General features: G+C 44.9%; 3 protein-coding genes across 12 annotated transcripts; 2 read left to right on the top strand and 1 right to left on the bottom strand.

Moving 5' to 3' along the window:
• The first annotated feature begins 1,878 nt into the window (after nucleotides 1-1,878).
• On the top strand, nucleotides 1,879-8,645 carry SLC10A1 (solute carrier family 10 member 1). 4 transcript variants are annotated; one of them, XM_064713617.1, is made up of 7 exons: nucleotides 1,913-2,280; nucleotides 2,731-2,814; nucleotides 3,377-3,923; nucleotides 4,622-4,856; nucleotides 5,813-5,991; nucleotides 6,900-7,096; nucleotides 8,152-8,645. In XM_064713617.1, exons 3-7 carry the CDS (start codon nucleotides 3,520-3,522, stop codon nucleotides 8,316-8,318), a joined length of 1,182 nt encoding a protein of 393 aa, XP_064569687.1. In that variant the 5' UTR covers nucleotides 1,913-2,280; nucleotides 2,731-2,814; nucleotides 3,377-3,519; the 3' UTR covers nucleotides 8,319-8,645. The 4 variants fall into 4 exon arrangements, with proteins under 4 accessions (XP_064569690.1, XP_064569688.1, XP_064569687.1 ...); XM_064713621.1 differs by having other exon boundaries at nucleotides 1,914-2,280; nucleotides 4,646-4,856; XM_064713620.1 differs by lacking the exon at nucleotides 2,731-2,814 and having other exon boundaries at nucleotides 1,879-2,280; nucleotides 4,646-4,856.
• A 1,767-nt stretch (nucleotides 8,646-10,412) lies between these two features.
• On the bottom strand, nucleotides 10,413-14,918 carry SRSF5 (serine and arginine rich splicing factor 5). Of its 4 annotated transcripts, none has more exons than XM_064713623.1 (8): nucleotides 14,784-14,918; nucleotides 14,218-14,364; nucleotides 13,971-14,041; nucleotides 13,662-13,757; nucleotides 13,249-13,318; nucleotides 11,879-11,952; nucleotides 11,457-11,567; nucleotides 10,413-11,304 (listed from the first exon to the last, which is right to left on the bottom strand). In XM_064713623.1, the coding sequence occupies exons 2-8, from the start codon at nucleotides 14,341-14,343 to the stop codon at nucleotides 11,055-11,057; spliced, it is 798 nt and encodes a 265-aa protein (XP_064569693.1). In that variant the 5' UTR covers nucleotides 14,344-14,364; nucleotides 14,784-14,918; the 3' UTR covers nucleotides 10,413-11,054. The 4 variants fall into 4 exon arrangements, with proteins under 4 accessions (XP_064569693.1, XP_064569692.1, XP_064569694.1 ...); XM_064713622.1 differs by having other exon boundaries at nucleotides 14,218-14,361; XM_064713624.1 differs by having other exon boundaries at nucleotides 10,413-11,301; nucleotides 14,218-14,361.
• On the top strand, nucleotides 14,455-20,104 carry LOC135448105 (serine/arginine repetitive matrix protein 1-like). Of its 4 annotated transcripts, none has more exons than XR_010440391.1 (3): nucleotides 14,455-15,010; nucleotides 15,383-17,429; nucleotides 19,837-20,104. XR_010440391.1 is itself a non-coding variant. In XM_064713626.1 (2 exons), exons 1-2 carry the CDS (start codon nucleotides 14,460-14,462, stop codon nucleotides 15,393-15,395), a joined length of 564 nt encoding a protein of 187 aa, XP_064569696.1. In that variant the 5' UTR covers nucleotides 14,455-14,459; the 3' UTR covers nucleotides 15,396-18,171. The 4 variants fall into 4 exon arrangements, 1 of the variants encoding a protein (XP_064569696.1); XR_010440392.1 differs by lacking the exon at nucleotides 19,837-20,104 and having other exon boundaries at nucleotides 15,383-16,638; nucleotides 17,176-18,171; XM_064713626.1 differs by lacking the exon at nucleotides 19,837-20,104 and having other exon boundaries at nucleotides 15,383-18,171.
• Nucleotides 20,105-20,845: the final 741 nt, after the last annotated feature.

Here is a 20,845-nt window from a genome sequence, read left to right as displayed (position 1 = left end):
ATGATGATCCCAGCTGCAAACTAAGAAATCGGACTTCAACCCCCCACCACTGAAAGGGGCACATAAACCATTTTGTATATATCAGAGGAATTTATGAAGCTGCATTATAAAAACATGAAGCGCTAACTCCTTCCAAAAAAAAAAAAAAAAAATCCTCAACACAGTTCATTTTGAGCTCCAACAGGAAGTCTGCAAGGTCGTATACATTTTCTTATTCCTTTTTAAACACTTCCTTCAATGCCTCCGGCTTGCTAAGCATCGCTTGATGCCTGCTGCATTAGACCGTACCTGTGAATTTGGAATATCTTACTCGGTCGAGGCGATCTAAGCAGTCTTTGGGTGGTGTGTTTTGGGCGGCGCGCTCTGCTCTCCGGGCATGCGATCACTGCCCTCCAGCGGCACCGGCCGGGCAGGACCCGCCGCGGCAGCCGAGCCAGGTCAGGGCCAGCGCGGAGCCCGCCCGGCTGCTGCAGCGCCCCTGAGCCCTCAGTGCCCTCCCGCGGGCCAGCCCTGCTCCGGCCCGGCTGCTGCAGCGCCCCTGAGCCCTCAGTGCCCTCCCGCGGGCCCGGCTGCTGCAGCGCCCCTGAGCCCTCAGTGCCCACCTGCGGGCCCGGCTGCTGCAGCGCCCCTCAGCTCGCACTGAAAGGCGGACAACGCTGTAAGGGCAGCTGGGAGTTTGCCTTTCAGGAGCTGAACCCTTCCAGGGAGCGGCCGAAGCACGGAAAGGGCACGCTTTGCCCAGGGGTTAAACAGCCGGCTCCTGCAAGGCAAGCGCGTCCTCTGAGGCAAGGCGGGTCCTTGGGCCCCGGGTGCGACTCCCGGGCCCGCTGCCCTGCAGTGGGAGCGCGCTCCTTCCTCCAGCCTTCCCTCAGCCATCCCGCCACCCAGGCCCTGCCGCCGGGAGCAGCGGCTTTACAGCTGAGATGCAGCTCTTTGGCCACACTTCAATGCAAACTCCCAGCTCTGGTGCCCACGTCAAATAACTAGATGCACAAGCATGAACCACGGTGAAATAACGATCCTACTTTCTTCAACCAGTCTCTTCCTTGGATCCTGTGGTGTTTCCTCCATTAACTACCAGGAACCAGTAGGAATGCTCAAACAATGTACAACTAACAGGCATTTTTTAAATTATTAGACTCATTTAAACATTTTTCTACAGTCCTAGAAAGGGTGAGAATGTTAGAACATTGTCATTTTAAAAACCTGAGCTACACTGAGTTTAGGGGAAGAGGAGGTTGAGGCAGTAGCACTTTATAAGCATTTTATTGCTTGGCTTGACTCATTCTTTCTTACAAAATTCAGCACACAGCTGAAAGACAAACATGGTGAAAACCAAGCATTTCTTTAGGAAGATTTCTGGGGATTCACAGGGGAAAAACTCTTTAAGTGAGGGATAAAGAATTGCTGTGGGCTTTTCTCCTGCACTTTATCTTAATTCGTATGGATCTTGCCCATGTACTACTTGTGCAGCCCTTGCTTGTGCCTGGTAGTCTTGCAGATGCCTACAGAAAATCAAACTGCACACGGTGCTGCAGGGCTCCTCGCCCCACCTGCTCATCCAGAGCCCAGCAGTGAGCCAAGGCACTACTGTGCCACCACAGTGACACAGGGGGCTCAAGGCACCATCTGTGACTTACTGAAGGGCCCCTTGTCCCCAAGAAGGGCAGTGTGGTGCTCACAAGGGTGTAGGAGAAGCCATGGGCATGGATGTGCAGAGCCACTGAGAGCCACAGGCACTGCTCCTTCCCACCCAATGGGGATGACTGTGCTGACCTCCTGAGCTGTTGTTGGTGCTTTTCCGGCCTGGCTGCCAGCCTGGAAAACAAAGTTCCCAACCAAAGCAAGAGCAAGGGGGGAGGAACACGGAGCTCTGACATTCCTGCCTGCCTCCAGCAATGTTTCCAGAGCAATAGGGCTGCAGAGGCTGAGCCTGCTGAGCTCCCAGATGAATAGAAGCAATGGACATGCTACTGCAGCATCATAATGCCCTTCAGCAAAGGAATTAGAGCTCAGCCATAGTGCAGCAAATCTCCCCAGTTAAAATCCCTTCCTCAGTCCTGGTAGTACAACTACCAAAGAACAGCAACTTCCCTCTCTGTGAGGCTCTTTTAGACCCAGGCTTTATACCCTGCAAGCAGAAGATGGGATTTTACCAAGGGGGATTTTCTTGAAGCTGGAGGACTGAAGAGTATTACAGCTCACCAAGCCCAGCCAGGAAAGGATGGCGCAGCGGGTGATCTGCCAAAGCTTCCTACAGCTGCATCCACTGGCACTAAGGTAACAGCATCCATTTTGCTCTGGTTTAACATGCTCAGCTCTGTTTCTAGAGTCCCTCCCTTGACCTAGGGGATGACTAAGGTCAATCTGAGGGCAATAACTGCCTTAGATGAAGGCAAAACCTGCTGAGGGATCAGGAAGTATGACACCTGAAGGCATGGCAGGTGTAGGGAAGCCCATCCCCTATTATAGCCAGGGACAGGGAGCAGTGGCAGGATGAGCAGCAGGCACCCTTGCAGAAGCTGGAGGATCAACCACCTTTCCAGTCCCTCTTTGTGCCCCAGCACCAGCTGCCAGGCCCTGCTTCCCTGCACACCACAGCACTGAGTGCGTGTCATGCCGTGCAGCCTTGAAAACACAGGGCAGGTGCCAATCTGGGCTGGGGAACAGCTGCCTCTTTGGCTTTGCTTGGACAGTTTGTGTCTGATGTGTCTGTTTTGATGTCTGCAGCCCCAGCTGGATCACAGTGCAGAACACCCCAGGCCCTGAATGCAGCCCTGCTGTGCCCATGGGTCCCAGCCTTGCACTGCAGAGGTCAGTTGAGGTACCTACCATGCAGAACTTTCCCTCAGCACCAAGGAGGGAATAATATTTTCAGAGTTGGTAAGGCTTGGAGAATTAATTCCTATATGCAACCAAAATATTTCTAGACAGTGGCAGATTCCTAACACATCAGGAAAAAGAGATCTGAAGGCCCCTAAGAGTTTACTAGAGAAATTACTCATCTGCATAGTAATATCTTCCTAGACTTCATTATCAAAAGCTTTACTTATGGCCAGAAGAATAAGTATTTTATAATCTCATTAAAAACAAAGTACCCTGGATACATCATGTTTTCAAGTACTGGCCTCAGCAGTATCTTGTGAATGAGAGGAACTCTGGTTCATTTTCCTTTGTATGAAGTGCCCATCTTTACCTGTCTTCTCTATCCACCTTGAGCTGTCTTCCTCTTGCTCTCACCAGCTGTCTTATTGTGAGGGTGGATGCTGGAAGAAGTGGAGGACCAGAGCAGAAGATAAACAAACTGCACAGGATATTTCCAAAATGAATGGGGTTCACAGCTGATTGCTCTAAATGCAGATTTCTGTTTCAACAGGTGCTGAAGACTAAGAGTGGTGTCCTGAAAGAGAGCTCATGTTTTGCTTCCATTAATTTAATATTATTTGGACTTTTGAATCAATTCTTCCCGCACCTTCCCAGCCACTTACAGAAGAAGAGATCTCCTAAGCCCTCAGCAGGATGAATGAGACCAAGGGAGCTTTTGATAGCCCAGAACTTTGGAGCCCAGGTTGCATGCAGAGCAGCACCTCCCTGACCAGTCTGGCACCACCCTTTGCATTTGGACAGCAGGCTATGGACACAGCCCTAAATGTAATCCTTATCGTGGTCCTCCTGGTCATCATGGTGTCTCTGGGATGTACAATGGAGATAGCCAAGATCACAACTCACCTCAGGAGACCTAAAGGTGTGGCAATAGCCATATTGGCTCAGTACAGCATCATGCCCTTGACAGCATTCATATTGGGCAAGCTCTTCCAGCTGGGCACCCCAGAATCCCTGGCCATCCTCATCTGTGGCTGCTGCCCAGGGGGAAACCTCTCCAACATCTTTAGCCTGGCACTGAGAGGGGACATGAACCTCAGGTAAGGAAAGCTATGTACGTGTCCATTGTCCAGGCTAATCTAGTTATATGGCTGGTTCAGAAACTAATTTAATCAACATTAGGAGGCCCTGAGAAGCTGGACAAAGACTGAAATACTAAATCCAAAACATTTTTAAAGCACCCATATTGCTCAATAAGTTCATTTGTCCCTGTTTTACAATGGCACTTTGTACCTTTCTCTGAATCACTGGCATGCTGTTGTTGATAACAGGGGTGCAGGAACACGTTTTCATCTCCATGTAGCAGTACATAGAGCATATATATATATATATATATATGCTGTGTCTATACATACAGTTCTGTGCGCACTGATCATGCTGCCTGAAGAGGCTGCATCAGTGAGAAATGCTGAACTAGCAGAACACCACTCTCCAACAAACCCCAGTGATAAGCAAGATACAGCACAAAAATACAAAGTATTACTTTTTCTCTCAGTAGTGAATTTCTGAAATGTGAACTGTACCCTTGTCATGGGTATGTATGTACCATTTGTCAGCATGAAACTTGAGTCATCTTCTCCCTTCTCCATTCATATCACATCCTTCTACAATCTGACAGTGATGTTGGGGAGATCTCAGAGACAAGTTGGGAAAAAGGTAAAGTCTTCTATTAAAATCATCTGTCCAGGCAAGTAATCAGATTAGCATATTCCATTTTTAAAAAGTGTTGTTCTTCTAGTGAGGGGTCATTTCTTCATCTCAGTGTTGTAATGACCGCATGCTCCATGGTCCTGGCAATTGGATTAATGCCACTGCTTCTGTACCTGTACTCGGGAGGACTGTCTGAGGGTGATTTGGAGGGCAAGGTACCTTACAAAGGAATAATCACCTCCCTGGTGCTGATGCTAATCCCCTGTGCCACTGGCATCATCTTGAATGAGAAGAAACCACAGTATACTGGCATTATCACCAAGGTAAGAAGCATCCTGTGCTAGCTGCCTTTCAATCAAGGGCCTTGAGGAAGTTCTCAAAAATAGAATCACAGACATATTAACTTCTCTAAGACATGGCACAAATCAATGAAAGGGTTGAGGATAGAGCTCAAGACAAGCGCTTCACCACTTTAATGGTTAAAAAAGTTGCCCAAGAAGAAATAATCCATCTTTTCCAGGCAAACACTTTGTAGCCAACTTCGTACATTCCCTTTTTGCTTCAGTTTTAACTTTGGAAGTTTTTTTGCTACATCAGCACGAATGAACATCATAGGCACTGCCCCCAACTACTGCTGCTACGAAAGCAGAACCCAGATAAAAACCAACCAACCAAACAATAGCCACTCCAAAACAGATTAAAACCAATCCACTGTTCTCAGAGGTCCAGCACAAGGCAAAAATCAAATCACAAAATTGCTGCTTAATTCATTGAAATACCTATCCAACAGAAGCCACTGTATCACCAAGTGCCCACTTAGTGCCTGGAATCACATCCCTGCCTCCTTTATACATCAGGCATTTAAACAGCAAAGCAGAAATCCAGACAACCAGATACACCATTGTCTAACTCAAGAACTCTGCTAGGCTCTAACTGTGAGTAAAGTGGTTTCCTCAGCACCTCCTTGGGTAGACTAAAGCCACAAAGGGATCTGGACGGAGACAAGTAGCAATGCCTGAGAAACAAGCAGCTTGTGCAGAGAGAACAGACATTTTGCACAAAGACTAGAAAGGTATTTGGTTATTTAAGGTCTCTCTCGGTACTAGCCCAGGATGGTCTCTTGTTGATTACTGATAACAAGTATGTACATGAAAGGCACTTATGCCCTCTGTGTACTTCACGTGATGGACAGAGAACTGGGTACAGCAGCTTCTAACAGCTGAGGCAAATTTTGCTGGGGATTTCTCTCTTGTCCACACCTCAATCACTTTTACTTTAGGCAGGGATGGTTATGCTTCTACTGTCATCTGCTGCTATAATTGCTCTGTCTGTGGCCAATATGGGAAGCTGTATCATGGTTGTCTTGTCACCACCTCTCCTGGGAACTTCTGCCTTAATGCCCCTTACTGGATTCCTGCTGGGCTATGCTGTCTCTGCAGCCTTCAAGCTTGATGACCGGTATGTTCTTCCACACCTCCCTCCCCTCTCTCTCTCATCAGGAACAGAGAGATTTGGCAGCTCTGCTTTGTGGAGCAATGGTGAAAATGTGAATTTTAGGAATATACTTCAGTAGAACACTGACCCCATTCACCCAAAATAGGATCTAGGAATACAACCAGACAGTACAAGCTGGTCCCAAGCCAGTGACTCCCACAGCTTGAGTGGGAAGAGAAATTACTTTAACCTCTTCTTGGCTTAGCTGAGAGGTGAGGAATAGCTAAGCAGGTGTTTTTAGTACAGGCACCTGATCACCATGGAAGGTTCACTGAACAAGTAGATGGATGGTTTTGGCTTAAGGCCACTAGTGACCTGCTAAACATATTACCACCCTCTGCTCTTGGTAATGAAGCTGGGGGAAAAAATTAGTTCCAAGAAAAAACCCAAACGCAAAATAACTGAGAAATACCAACAGAGCTCAAACCCCAAGTGACACGATTATTCCCCAGCTGGTTACTACCTCAAATCAGTGCATTCACAGCTACAGTCCCAGGAATTTAGAATGAAAACCTGACATATAAAACCTGTTCCTCCTTGTCCTACATAAACCATGCAGGAATTCTGCTAGTCTTTATACCTTCATATGTTGGACTCTTACCACTTCAAATCACTTCTCTGCAGGAAGCTGCAGAGTCCAGAGCAGGACACAAGGCCTCCAACGCCATTATGAACAAAGTTCACATTTGTAACGTGATCTCTCTCTGCCCATTGCCAATGGAGCAGGAGGCAAAACCTTCTGGGACTGCAGTATTGTTCCTGACAGAGCAGCTTTTAGCCACAGGAAGTGCACCAGCAAGGTAGGCAGGGCTCTGTTTCAGTTGCTTGGAAGCAATTTAAATCTGTAATCTATTTAACCTTTTCTCCTTCAGGTGCAGACGGACAGTGTGCATGGAAACCGGCTGCCAGAATGTACAGCTTGGCTTAGCTATCCTCAAGGTTGCCTTTGCCCCAGAGATCATTGGCCCCCTGTACTTCTTCCCACTGCTCTACTTGCTGTTCCAGCTTGGAGAAGGATTTCTGCTCATCCTGGCCTTTCGGATCCATGACAGAATAAAGCAGGCCAATGGCAAGTACAGCTTTGCTCCTTTAGTTCTTATACTTTCCATGCTAAGCCATACACGCTTACAATGCAACTACCAATGCATCACTGCTTTATAAAGGCAGAATCCAGTTACTCTTTAACTAGAGATTACATACCCAGCACATTAAATTCAAATCAGAGTCAAAAATTCGGAGGTAACTGAACACCTTAGAAATTCCATTGACTTCTTGCATGAGCAGGATGTTTCACACAGCTACATACTATCAAAACTACCAGCGCTCAGGTTTTCAGAGTCTGGTGCTTTAGGCTACAGTGAATACCCTGTGAAAAGTCATGACTGGCACTGAGCACATGCAAAGAACAGAGGTGCTTGCGTGTGGCTAAAACTACACAAAAACATTACATATTCTTTGATGCAACGAATCCCAGCTTTGCTTCAAGCTGTTAAGTGATTCCCTGAGAGGACAGAACTGCCAAATACTGCAAAGGAACAAAACATTTGGATCTTTTGCTAGAAAAGTACATTAAAAAGTACCTAAAGAGATTGAAACTTCATTTTAAAATATATACAATATTGGTACAGATGTGAAAGAGACTTGTCTCCAACTCCAGGAGGTCCCTAATTCCAAGCTCAGCTAACTGCACAGATGGCTGAATGAGATCCTCCACCCACCACCCCTCTGATGCTGCCAATACTTTTCTCCACTGCCTTGAGAGAGATGCAGTAGAGTAGCTGCTACAGAGCTGCTTCAGGATCACTTCACCACATCTTACAGCTATGCTGGAGGACAACTTAATGGGGGGGAAAACACACTCACTTGGATCCTTGGGTGTGTTCAGAGCAAAGCAGGTGATACTGGAAACAGACATACAAGTGCTGGCAAGACTGTAACAAAAAGGTGGTATTCCAGCCTCCGGGTCATAATTGACTGGAAGCAAAATGGCTTCAGTCTTTCAGCAAGAATCCTAAGTTTCATCCTCTTGTTTTAAATTACCCAGTAATTCCAGTTGTAGTTGTCACAATCTTTCCCTAACCTGGTTTCAGAATTGCCTATTCTCACATTTTTCTCTTTCTTCAGATTCAGCAAAAATTATCTGTGCGGGTGTGGACACATTTAGAGCTCAAGAAATGAAATCAGTGTTAAGACATTGCAGAAACAGTGGAAAACCAGGAAAACAATATATGGATTCTGCAGCAGTTGCTCTCACAACCCTCCAGGCTCCACCTTCTGCAGCCAGCTCATAGGTCTCCAGCTGTTCTGTCAATCCTATCGATATGCTCACTTCACATCAGCCACTGAGCCATCTACACCCATGGTTATTCCCCAGAGACTTTGCTCCAGACTAAGCCTCACTCTGTCAGACCAGAGAGGAGACTTTCAAAGTCATTGTGACAACCCTTTAGGACAGCTGAAAAACATGCCCAGTGACTGTCCCAGTTTTACCTGTAAGTGAATCACTGCCAACATCAGTTCTCTTTCTTAATTTCACTTACCTGTAACTGTCCTGCTGGCACATAATGGAAGCAGATCCTGACAATATCACTGCAGATTAATGTAATTCCTTTAACAGACCCAGAATGAGTTGTGAAGTTTCTCCATGCAGAAGCCAGTGAGATCAAATGCACAGCCAAGCAAGCCTTGCTTGTGGTTGTTTCTCCCATCCTCCAACAGGTACTATATGGTACCACTGATTCCCCAGAGCAGAGGCCACACAAATCATGATCATGACTACAAAACTGCTTTTGTGTGCGGAGTTTGGGCCCAGCAAGCTGTACCTCCAACACCAGATGAACCTTAAGCATGCCTTCTTTTGTAGCAGTCACTGAACTCAACACCACACCTGTTCTAGACACCACCTAGGTATGGTCACACTACACACACAGTACCAGAAAAGACTCAACATCTCCCATGTCCAGACTATGCCTTGTGACCCAAAGGAGTTCATTTTAATTAAGAATAAACTGGTTTGTACCAAGAACCTACAATAAATAAACAGCATCATTTCTTATGCCAGGAATCAGCATAAGTCTCCACACTGCAAAGCCTGGGAATTGAACAGGAAGCTCATCATTACAAGAGCCAGCTCCCCAGGGATAATGCAGGCACCTGCTCATGCTGCTTGCACAGCAAGCGGTGCGGTCTAGAAACACAATTCAGAACAACTATTTATGGAGGAGATAATACTTCACATTTAGCCTGAAAGAAGTCCATGATGCCTTTCATCCCATCCAAGTGCTTTCAGCCACTTGGGCTCCAGTGGAAGCCAAGTCGCACTTGGACACAGATGCCCATCATCATCCAAGTTAGGATGATCGACTCAAGATCTCTACACAGCTGAGCTTCCAACCCTGATGAGTGTGAATGCTATCTTTACCCCTGCACGTTAGAGCCCTCTTAATAGACACCTCTTGGGATGAACATCTGCACCACTAAGGCTCTGAGAATGAAGCCTCCCATTCCCCAAAGCTGAGTGGTAACACAACCCAGTTAACTGTGGATCCTACCCCCTTCCCAGGCCTGCTCTCAGGAGTGCCTGAGTGCCACCTCACCAGACAGACCCACGCAGTACAAGAGCTCCTCCTCCTTCCTGAGCCTGGCACCCGAGAGCTCTACAGCAGCAGGGAGAAAATGGCCTCTGCAGCCCTAACACACAAACTCCCACAAGGCCAGACCTTGCTTCCAGAGGAACCACCTTGCACTTCCCACGATCTATCCAAATCTGAGCCTAGGCTACAAAGATCTTTTTAAAGGTTTCTACAGATTCCTAGAACAGCTTTGTAAAGCACTTTATAAGAAAACACATTATTTAAAAAAAATTAATTCTTAAGTTCTTGTGGGGGAGGGCTTGAGAAATACAGGGACTGCAGAGAACTGCTGCAACTGGAAGGCACAAACACTAAAACACAGACCCTTATAGTACTACTACTGCATTACTCCCACCCAGCGACTTAAAAATCCCTCTTCCCCCAGAATGAGGACTAATGCTCACAAAAATGGTTTATGGACACTTCAGTGTTCTCATACAAACATGCACAAATACACTAAGGAAGAATGCTGACTACATGTCTTTAACACTCCATACTTATTATCCCAAGTCATTAAAAGCTAAATGACTCATCCACTCCACTTTTTGCTATGAACTATGACAGCCTGATTATCCATGTTCTTATTTCAGAACACAGAGACATCCACGGACATCACACAATGTATTTAAAAGGATGCTAATTCTCATCCCTGTCCAAAACCGTTGTCACTTTGGCACAGCTCCACCTTTAGGAAACATTTTAACACAGTCACAACCACTTTATTAACAACAAGAAACAAACTAGAAGCAGAAATGTTTCTTCATACTTTATTTGAACTATTTTATTCTTAGGTATCAAGAAATAAGAGTGCTTTTTAGAATATTATTACCACAGGGCAGTGAAATGGGCATTTTCTTAGTGTAGTGCAAGTCTTATTAATAATGAAAATATTTTAAAATAAAGTTTTATTACCAGTACCGACCAGCACTTAATCTGCTGACCTATAGCTGAAACAATGTCTCAAAAGCACAAAAAAATACCCTCTGAAATAAAGCTTTATGTACAGCACATATAGAGCTCTCTTAGATGTCTAAAACTATTAGTCTGAGACATTAATGCTTTTAGTTGCTATTCACAGTTGAATATACTGAGAATTAAGTGTTCAGATGACTTAAGAGTACAAAAAAATTTGTCTGGTTTAGTTATAAAGAGCTCTGCCAATATACACAAACTATACACTTCAGACATTCACAAAAAATGTGAGCAAGAAAAGGGTTATCAAAAACATTTAATACAATTAGTCAATAACCCTTCCCACCATGGTCCACATCTACAAAGTTCCCCTTTCCCTCCCCTCTCCCCATCCAAACCCTTTCCCACAGAAAGTCACATACTTACCACAAGTTTTAGCAAGTATGGTTTAAAAAAGGGCCCACGGGGCAAGTTATTTATAGTTCAGTTGCCACTATCAACAGATCTGGATCTCGATCTAGACCTCTGCCGGTCTACGGATGACGGAGATTTGGATCTGCTGGAAGAAGCCCGTTTCTGGCTCTTGCTGGGCAGTGGAGATCTGCTGACTGACCGCGACTTGCTGCGGCTCCTGCTGCGTGACCGGCTGTAGGACTTGCGGCTGCGGGAACGAGAGCGGCTGCGCGAGCCAGAGGAGCTCCTGCTGCGTGACCGTGACCTGCTCCGGGACCTACTGAGGAGCCAACGGGGAGCGCCACTCAGTGCCAGCCACGAACCCCACGGCCCCAGGCAGGCACTCTGCAGCCCTCCAGCTTGGCTGCCCGCCCGCTGACTCCAAAGGTCCTCACTGAATGTTTAAGCATTATTAAGAGTAGAAATCCGTACCTGTGCCTTTTACTGCCTTCAATTAGTTTGATTTTCCTTCCATTAATTTCTTTACCAGAAAGCTTTTCGATAGCATTCTTTAAATCACTGTAAGAGGCAAATTCAACCACCCTATGGAAAAAAATAACAAACAAACAAAGCTCACTATTACAGGTTGTACTTACCAATAAAAGCAAAATTTACAGTGGGAAAAAAACAACCAAACAAAACCCCAAAACCTACACTGCTCAGTGTAATTATCCTTTGTCATCACTGAAGCATGAAAAATTCCCATGCCCAAACATTTCCTATGTACATTTTCAAAGGGTAGCTAAATTAAGCCATGAACAGCTGCTGACACTGAAAAGTAGCCAGCTTCCCTCCCCAAACATTACACATACAGGTTCATCTACAGCTTTCAAGAGATCACTTGACAGGCTTACCCTTCATTTAACTTAGGTCTGTGTGCATCTGCAAAGGTTACTTCACCGGCTTGCCTCATGAAGTCTTTGAGATCCTAACACAAGACCACTTTTGTTACGCACAGAAGTGAAATGAACGTTTACTTATACAAAAGTAGCTTAAAGCAAACAAAAGAAACTTATGACTACTGAAAGAGAAGTTGTTAGATAAATCACAAACATGGCAACTGCCACACTTGTAATCAAAACTGCATTATCTGTATCATGATCTGTATCAGGGCACGAAATAAATGAGAAAAGCATATTGCTTTAAGCAAAATGCTAATAAAAGGGTCTTAACATTAAGGTAAGTATTAGTCTAAAATGATTTTATAGTTTAAGTAGCAAAGAGAAAGAAAGAGAGAGAAAAAAGAAATAAAAAGCACATTTTTATATCAACTGAATTGACTTTGAAATGCTACCTATATATTTTTTGGACTATTTCAGTCTCCATTTACGTTACAAGTCTTATACGAATACAAAATTACATTTACATAACACCAATTATTTTGTGCCCCATATGTCATTAAAAATATAGTTTACTTTACCTTTATAAACATTTCCCTAGGCTAGCCAAGCAGCAAACTGCATTAAGCGACCGGAGATACCGTCATGACATATGCCCGACTGGCTCTTCGCCACCCACTTGCGGAACACTACCCAGTCGATGGAAGCCATTAATCGCACTGCCCTCCCTATCAGGAGACTATGGATGGATCCATTCTCTATGCTTGATGGCACCAAGGACCACTTTACTGCGATCAGGATTCCAACGACCACCTAATTTCCAATCTTTCAACTCTTTTCGACCAGGACCTCGTTATTCGGAAGCGTTACAGGAAGAACAGCTCTCAACTTAGGAATCAGATCTCGTTAACGCTCTGGGACGGCTGCAATGTGGCACTTTAAGGAGTGCATCGATTACGTCTAGACCGGCAAACACAGATCTAGAGGTGGCCAAGTGACATTGTAGGAGCTGACTGGAAAGTCAACCAGGCCCGACCAAGAGTGACCAAGACAGAACGATTAGGATAACCCACAGGCACTCCTCGTCATAAGGCCAACGACACAGATAGGCTGGCAAATAAAGGGTTTAATATGTGGTTAAAATGGATTTTAAAAACAAGAAAAAAATAAATATATATCCTCAAACATATAAATGTATTATTATTATGAATTAACATTAACTAGCTTTCATAAAAATATTTAAGTTACGTTACTAAAAATCATATTAATTACATAAACATTTTAATAAATTAGATTTTAATTTAATTAATTGTTTTCCAAAATAATTACATTACATTACATACCCATTAAATGAAGTCAAAATAGTTAATCATGTTTCAACAAACCTGCCAGCTGACACGGGAAGACAAATTTTCCACTATGAGGCGATTTTCTGTTCTTAGAGGTGGGGCGTTTCTGTTTTGAAACAAACAATTCTGAGTTCTATCAGTAAATACAATATAACCAAGCTAATATTAACGAGGGCTGCAAGAGCTAGTATCGGCATATCATAATTAGTACTATAACCTAAGCTATGTAATGGCCCAAGCAATCTAGGGCAGGCATTAAGTACTTAAGGGAGGAAGCGTAAAGATGACAGGCATATCTGAGAAGTTCTGTAATCTTCACTATCCTGCTGCCACAACAAATGACTTCAAGGGCAAATAACACCTTTTAATAGCTCATTGCAGCTCACATTCTCTGGGCTGAGCCCAAACCATTCTTTTTTTAAGCTGCACTAGCTCAAAGCTGCACTTACCTCCTGTCACTGCGCGGGCGGCGGCTACTGAACCGGTCAGAGTACCTCCCTCTGCCTCTGCCCCTCGAGCGTGCTCTGGCATGCTCAATGGTCACCCTGTGAAAAGAAACACATAACAAAACACGTGCTTTTATATATTTCTTCTTTGGTACACAGTTTTAATTCTTAGGACAAAGACAAAGCAAACAAAACCAAAATAGTTTGACCAATACTGATAACACAATTCAAACTGAAATTGACTTTTACAAATTTACTTATACAACCCTTATCCCCCCCAAGGTTGTACAGCCATGAAATAAGGCATCTCACCTTTCACTGCAAAGTTCTTTTCCATCCAATTCATAAACAGCATCATCTGCATCCCTCGGATCCTCAAACTCCTGCACAACCAAGACAATAAAACCAAGCAATTACATTCCAATGAACGAGCAGATGCTGATTTGCTACGTGGTGTGCCTTGGTGAGCACGTTAATGATTTTCTTTCGATAGAGCTTCATAAACCTCAAACGCGAGCGAGCACCAAGGGAGTGGGGAAGGGAGAGGGGGCGCACTCACCACGAAGCCGAAACCCCTCTTCAGGTCGATGTCGCGGATGCGGCCGTACCCCTTGAAAAACCTCTCCACATCCTTCTCCCTGGCGGCCGGGTTCAGCCTCCCGATGAAGACGCGGCAGCCGCTCATGGCTGTGTTTGCGCGGCCCTGCTGCGGGGACAGGCGCGTCAGGCCCGCCGGTGACTCAGCACCGCCCGCCGCCGCTGCCGCACTGCGCCAGCCGGCCCCGCCCCCGACAAGGGCCAATGGGAATGCGGCGGGCGGACACCGCCTCACCCCCGCCCAATAGGAGCCGGCGCTCGGCCTCCGGCCCCGCCCAGCTGCCTCACACCCAGCTAGCCCCGCCCCCCCAGCTGAAGAAGAAAAGCAAACGCCATCGCTCTACCACAAAATGGCGGCTGTGCCGCACCCGCCTTCGGCACAGACCCTGCCGCTCCGAGCGGAACGGAGCGGCGACAACGCCGGCCGGGGGTCCGCGGGCCGGCCGGGAACACAGCACAAGCGCCCCGCACCGCTCACGCCCCGCTTCCCCCGCGCTCGGCGGGGAAGCCCCCGAAGCTTTTACGAACCTGGGCTGTGGGTCTCGGAGCAGGCCGAGCCGGAGGGTTGCGCGGTGCGGCGCGGCAGATGATCGGCTGATCGGTCGGGCGGATACGTCCTCCCTGGGCGACAGACGGCTCCGAGTGCTGCGCAACACCGGCGCTGCGCCGCGAAATGGAGGCGGCCCCGCGAGTCAGCGCCGCCCCGCGCGGCCATTGGCGGAGGCGGTGGCCACGCCCCTCCCCGGGGAATCCAGGTCAGGGCGGGGGGGCCGCGGCGGCGCCCTCAGCCGGAGCCATGTTGGGGCGGCAGCGGGGGTAAACAAACAGCCCGGAGCGCCGGGGGCCTCGGCCGGGAGAGCTGTGCTGAGGGGTGAACACAATCATTGGGGCTCTTTTACTCACCCCGTACACAACAGGCTAAAACCTGTGCCGCTCCCGTGTCCGGGCAAGCCTTGCTTCAGGCGTTTCTGGCTACTGATAAACCAAGAGTGAGGGGAGGGAAATATATAACGAGCTTCTTATACGCTGAAATCCTCATTTGGAATCAAATGTGTAACGACAAGGGAGAGAGCTGAGCTTTGTCTCCATTTTACATAATTCTGCAGAATTTATCTGTTGGCTTCTAGGTTGCTGCAGTAAAGGCAAGAGATTCTCCCAAGGGGTATTTGAAATGAGGAAGACATCTGGAAGTTGAAGATTCATCCGCCAGTTTTCCAGTACGGAGAGAGGCTGCAGCTCTGTGACCCTCTTTGCCAGATTTGTGCACTGCAGGATCAGTTGACTTTACACAAAAAGCCAGCAGGCTTACAGCTGCACCAGGCTGCCTCTTTTGATGCATTTTGATAATTACAGTATGATCCTTTTAATAGCATTTTCCTGACTTGTCACCTGAAGTCCCATGCTGCCCTGAGTCCCAGCCCCTACCCCTTCCCTTTGGGGCCCATCTTTGTGACACCCAGGGGCTGTTATTAATGACCTCTATGGGATGAATTTCTCTTTTTCGTGCTTAGTCACTGACATCTGTTTCCCTGGCACAATACAGCACGTGATGGTGCTGACATCATAGCTTTATATGACTGCCCCCACAGTCACTCCTCAAACTGCAACAGCATGCAGAGTTCCAAAAATGGGAAAGTTATTTCTGCTGCATGCAGTGATGAGAAGGGCTACCATGTAGCTAAAGGTTTGGTAAGGGCACTGTCAGCATCACTCACATCTTTCTTGGGTTCCAAAGATGCACATTTCTGTCCTGGGCAGAGGCAGTGTCTGTGAGAAAAGCCAGGATGATGCACAGATGGGAAAATCTGCAATACAGGGAGAACTTTGAGCAAGGAAAGACAATGCTGGTGATTATCCCTGTGGATCATAACCTTTGCCTGCTGAGGAAGATAAATGTTAGATGGCACATCTGAATGTAAGAGTGCTAATTTCATAGAGAGTTACAGTGCTTTAACAGGTGCCATGGGAACAGCCTGTTCTGTTCTGTCAACACCAGGACTCTCCTGTCTGCAGAGTGAACGTGTACACAAAGCTAAACCAGCAAAAGGTAGTGCTGGAAAAGGCAGTAAGCAGACTTCTAAAATTTTACCTCCATGAAAACCAGCTTGTAGTGAGAGAAAAACAAAACTGAAAATAACTTCAGTTTCAACAAAACTGAATAGAGAAGGGAGGAAGGGGCAGGAGTGCCCCTTTAAGGAAGAGCTGCCCAATTTAGCAGTGCAAAGCTGCAGTTTAAAAAGCCTTGTCCTTGTACCTGGCAAGCAGAATTCTCCCTGCATCAGAACACTGGATGAAAAGCATCAAAACTCAGGAGAAGATTCAGAAGACAACAATCCCTCTTTAGGACATTCCTGTGTTACCTAAGTCTGTTACCAGCAAAAAGGTGACATACTCTTCTACTCTCATGGATTTCTCATGTGAGGGTCATGAGCAAGCACCTCTGTTTCCTGCCCAGTTTCTCCAAGTTTTCTGTAAACAGGCAGTGCTATTCCTCCCTCTGGCTTGAGGCTGTCTGAAGACCACCTAGGCCTTGATAATATTATTGCTGCTGGCTAGCCCAGTAGTGTCCATATGCCTACATTCCTGCAGTTCTGGTTGTTGAAAGACACAGAAACAGGCTAAAATTCTTGTCGTTTATTAATCAAGGGAATTAAGTAGATACAGTTACTATTTGGAAGTGAGAAAGTCATGAGGCAGCAGAAGATTAAATGAAAGTTGAAACAAATTCTCAGCCAGATACGATTAATGTCTGCTTGTGGAAAACTGTTGATAAGGAAAAACTCTTTGCTGTCTCTTCCAAATTTAAAAAATTAGTAATTAAAAAAGTAATCAAATGAAACTAATGAAGTCCAGGTCAAAATGTGCAAAAAGATGTATTTCTTCACCAACTGTTAGTAACCTGTGGCATAACTTGCTGTAGGATGCTCTGGATACAGGAAGTTTATATGGCCTCACCCTACAGGCAGTTTTAAACCAGGGAGGAGGAGGAAACAGGGGAAAAAGGAACAAGAGAGAAAAAAAGAGACTCCAGTTCAGAGACTGCCTAGCATTGCTGAAGACCTTCTACAAAACCTGCTGTCCCACAGATCCACAGTGAAGCTGCTGTATAAGCCATGTAGCCAGAGACTCAGCACTTTGCCCAGTTCTGCCAGACTTCTGGAATGAATGCTACTGGTGAATATATTTGTTACTTCTTCCATCATGGTCATCTGTGTTATTCTCCTCTACTGTTCTTTAGTTTCTCCTTTCCTGTACTCTTAGTTATCTATGAACTCTCTGTTCTGTTTTTTTCCAAGCTCCATGACTAACTAAACTAACATATTTCTGTTACTGCTACATAAGTGTAGCTCTCTCAAAAGTAGCACTAACAGGGGTTCAAGAACAGCTTTACAAAAGTTTCAAGTAGGTAGCAAACACTGAATAGAGAATTTAATCATTGAGCACCAATTGCTTTTCTTCAAAATATTTGGAAAAAGAAAATGGAAATTTACCAAAAAATAATAGAATAACACATTCAGAAATGAGTTTTTCACAGGTTATTTTTTTTTTTTTGTTTGTTTTTCCACTTTTTGGGAAAGCTAAGCTTTTTTAATTGCTCAGATCTAAAAATATAGATTTCTTGTATCTTAGTGTCAGGCTGAGAGCCCTTGCCCACCACCCAGAAGTATATTTAGCAAGTAGAATCTTTTTTTTTTGGCAGACTGTAATTCAGGGTGAAAGGTGCTGCCCTGGGGCTGTGTCACTGAGCAGTCAGTAGAGTTCGGGAGCCTGACTGAGCGCTGCTCTTCCACAGCCCAGACACACCCTCACAGCCTCACCAGCCTTGTTTCAGCGGGCTACTGCCAGAATGCCCTGGATAACAGCTCCTCACTCTCATCCTTTCCAGCCAAATGTAATAATTAATATCCCATTAATTATAGCTCAGCAGCAGGATTAAGCTAGTCCTGAAGGTACCTCAGGTACAGGGGGATCTGTAGCTCAACAGGGAAGTTGCAGACTTTACTTTTTGGCTCAGGTGAGTGTGTGTCCCATGGCTGTGGCTCAGGAAGAAGGAGCAGAGGCAGGAACTGATCATCCCCTCTTGTGGACATGGAGCAGGCACTGCCTGTCTCTGCAGTTTGCCACCCTGTGAAGCAGAAGGCACATTGACCACAGAATAGTGCACCATCACATCAGATCATATCCCAGAAGGAATGTAATACTGACAAGGCCTTTTGCTCCATCGCATTTTTACATTATCTACGAATGCAACAAGGTTTAGGTCAGCTTTTATGCTAATTTATGCCAGCTGCACATGGGCAGCTGGAACCTGGTCCAGCATGAAGATTACAGGTACGAAGTGGAAAGGATGTTTTTTTTCCTTGAATTAATATTTGAATCATCAGAACAAATTTACACCAGCTGTAAACTGTAAGTGTTTACTTTTAGATGCCAAATGCAAACAGGTGAGGAAATCTCAGACCACTGGGAGAGTGAGCTGTAGACTGCTACAAAAACACCTTATGGGGTCAAAACTATTTATAAACCTTGAGAGAGTAACAGGAGATCATCTGCAGGATCGTGTGTCCTTCCTTGTCTGGCCCTTTTCTGAAAGCCATGTAAACCCCTTTCTGATTTAACTTCATGTTAGAGCTACCCCCAAATACAACAACTGCCATGCTCTGCCATTACATTTCCAAGCAGCTTAAATCATACCATGTCTTTGTTTTGACAAACCACTTTCTTTGTGTACAAAGATCTAGGGACTAACACTGGCAACAGTTTTTGTTTTCAGCAGAGGGCAGATTGCAAACACTGAACATGTGTGACCATTTTGCTTAATTGAGACACAGTACTCACTTTAAACAGAGTATGGAGAACATAGGTCATAATAGAGGAAGAATAGGATGAAGAAAGTTCACCTTTTCTCAAGAAAACAGCACTTTTAATCCTTAAACTCTGCAAAGTTACTAATGAACCATTCCTGAGAAATCTCCAATATCCCAAATGCCTGATTTCCTAGTGATGTAGTGATTTTTTGATTGGCAGACTTCAAAGGTCAGAAACGCAATGGAACAAAAGATTAAATCATCAATTTTTAGACACTTTCATTCAGTAAACTGGTCAGATGCTTCTGCCAACAGGGCAGGCAGTCAAGATCAAGACATTTCAAATGAATACAACACTACTTACTGCAATAACTAAGTTATCAGGCAAGAGAGGGAAATGAAGATGTGTTAACCCTGACCATAATAAATCTCTCAGTCCATTTTTAAGCAACTAGGAAAATGCCAAAGTAAAATTAATTTTAAGCTGAAAGTACAACTTTTTTTAGAGTTTGCACTCCAAATAGCTCATTGACAAGCCTAGAAGCAATTCCTTTGGGGAATCAGGGGTCTCTTCTTAGCATGGAATCATTCAACACCTGCATTAATAATCTGTTAAACAGATTAGAGCATGTAGTGTTAGAACATGCAGGTGAATCAGGCTGGGAAGAGTTTCAAATACTCTGAAGACAAGAAAAGAGGGTGTAATATTTAAAGGCCAAGTTATGAAGTGAATGGCAGAATGACAGTAAGGCAAGATTTAACAATAACTTCAGTTTCCTCAGCAGACTACAACACCATTCATAAAGAGGAATATATATTGTTTTCTGCTGTATTTGATGAATAGAAGTCAAACCTTTGTGGAAGGCTGGAGTGTCATCAATGCTGTAAGTTCCTTCTGTTCATCTCACTCTATTTTCACATGCAGTTCAAGTCTGGGGAGGATAATACAAGCCGAATCAATGGTGTGTTTATTTCTTATTGCTAGGACACAGTTAAATTGAGGAAAAAAAACAACATTAAAACATTTTATCACATACTTACCCAGTCCAGGAAAAGTGTCAATAGGCTGTAATTACAAGAGACTGTTTAAAATAGACATCACATTACATTTTTTTCTTTCTTGTTTTTGTTTTACATATAGTAAAACAAAAACAAGAAAGGAAAAAGCTTACACAAAAATATATATTCTACCTTTCAGGAAGTCAGAGAACCAAGTGTACCAAGTGCTCTGGAAAGGAGATATGATCAAATGAAGTGCAATTGAAAAAATCCAGAAAATTTGCAAATGGCACCACTACAACTAAATGTACTGAGATGAAAAGAGATGCAGTGGAAAGGACCGAAAGTTGCTTAAATTATTCCCACTGAAATCCCAAAAGCAGGCCAGAAAGGTAAATAAAGAGACAGGAGAAGAAATGGAAGAAATTAAATGCTTAAAAAAAAAAAGGAGAAAAATCTGAAATTAAGAAAAACAGTAAAAGTGAATGGGATGACCTGAAGTGCAGGGAAAGGCACCAAAGCTTGCCCAACTGATCCTCATTAAAATGACAAGATTTCATCCCTTTCAGAAAGCAACTGGAATATATATACACATAAATATGACATTATGCTTCCTTCAACCTTCTGATGGATGTTGCTGGAAAGCAAACTGTATTTTCAGTACCTGTTTAACCATCCAGGAATTATGCATAACTTGCATTGTATTTGTATGTCACTTTAGTTACTTGGAAAAGATGTGTCTATATATAAGCACTATAACTCTTTGCATGTTCTCATACCAGT

Source organism: Zonotrichia leucophrys, chromosome 5 (assembly GCF_028769735.1).
Source record: "Zonotrichia leucophrys gambelii isolate GWCS_2022_RI chromosome 5, RI_Zleu_2.0, whole genome shotgun sequence".
Classification (NCBI taxonomy): Eukaryota; Metazoa; Chordata; class Aves; order Passeriformes; family Passerellidae; genus Zonotrichia; species Zonotrichia leucophrys.
Note: the sequence above shows the minus strand (reverse complement) of the source record. Positions and strands in the feature narration are given on the sequence as shown.

Coding starts and splice junctions, on each gene's coding strand:
- LOC135448105 (XM_064713626.1), top strand. CDS start 14,460: ATGGGAATGCGGCGGGCGGACACCGCCTCACCCCCGCCCAATAGGAGC.
- SRSF5 (XM_064713623.1), bottom strand. CDS start 14,343: ATGAGCGGCTGCCGCGTCTTCATCGGGAGGCTGAACCCGGCCGCCAGG. Junction 14,042..14,217: donor AGAGGGGTTTCGGCTTCGTG/GTGAGTGCGCCC, acceptor TTGGTTGTGCAG/GAGTTTGAGGATCCGAGGGA. Junction 11,305..11,456: donor GAAGGCAGTAAAAGGCACAG/GTACGGATTTCT, acceptor TTGGCTCCTCAG/TAGGTCCCGGAGCAGGTCAC.
- SLC10A1 (XM_064713618.1), top strand. CDS start 3,520: ATGAATGAGACCAAGGGAGCTTTTGATAGCCCAGAACTTTGGAGCCCA. Junction 5,992..6,899: donor GCCTTCAAGCTTGATGACCG/GTATGTTCTTCC, acceptor TTTCTCCTTCAG/GTGCAGACGGACAGTGTGCA. Junction 7,097..8,151: donor CAGAATAAAGCAGGCCAATG/GCAAGTACAGCT, acceptor CTCTTTCTTCAG/ATTCAGCAAAAATTATCTGT.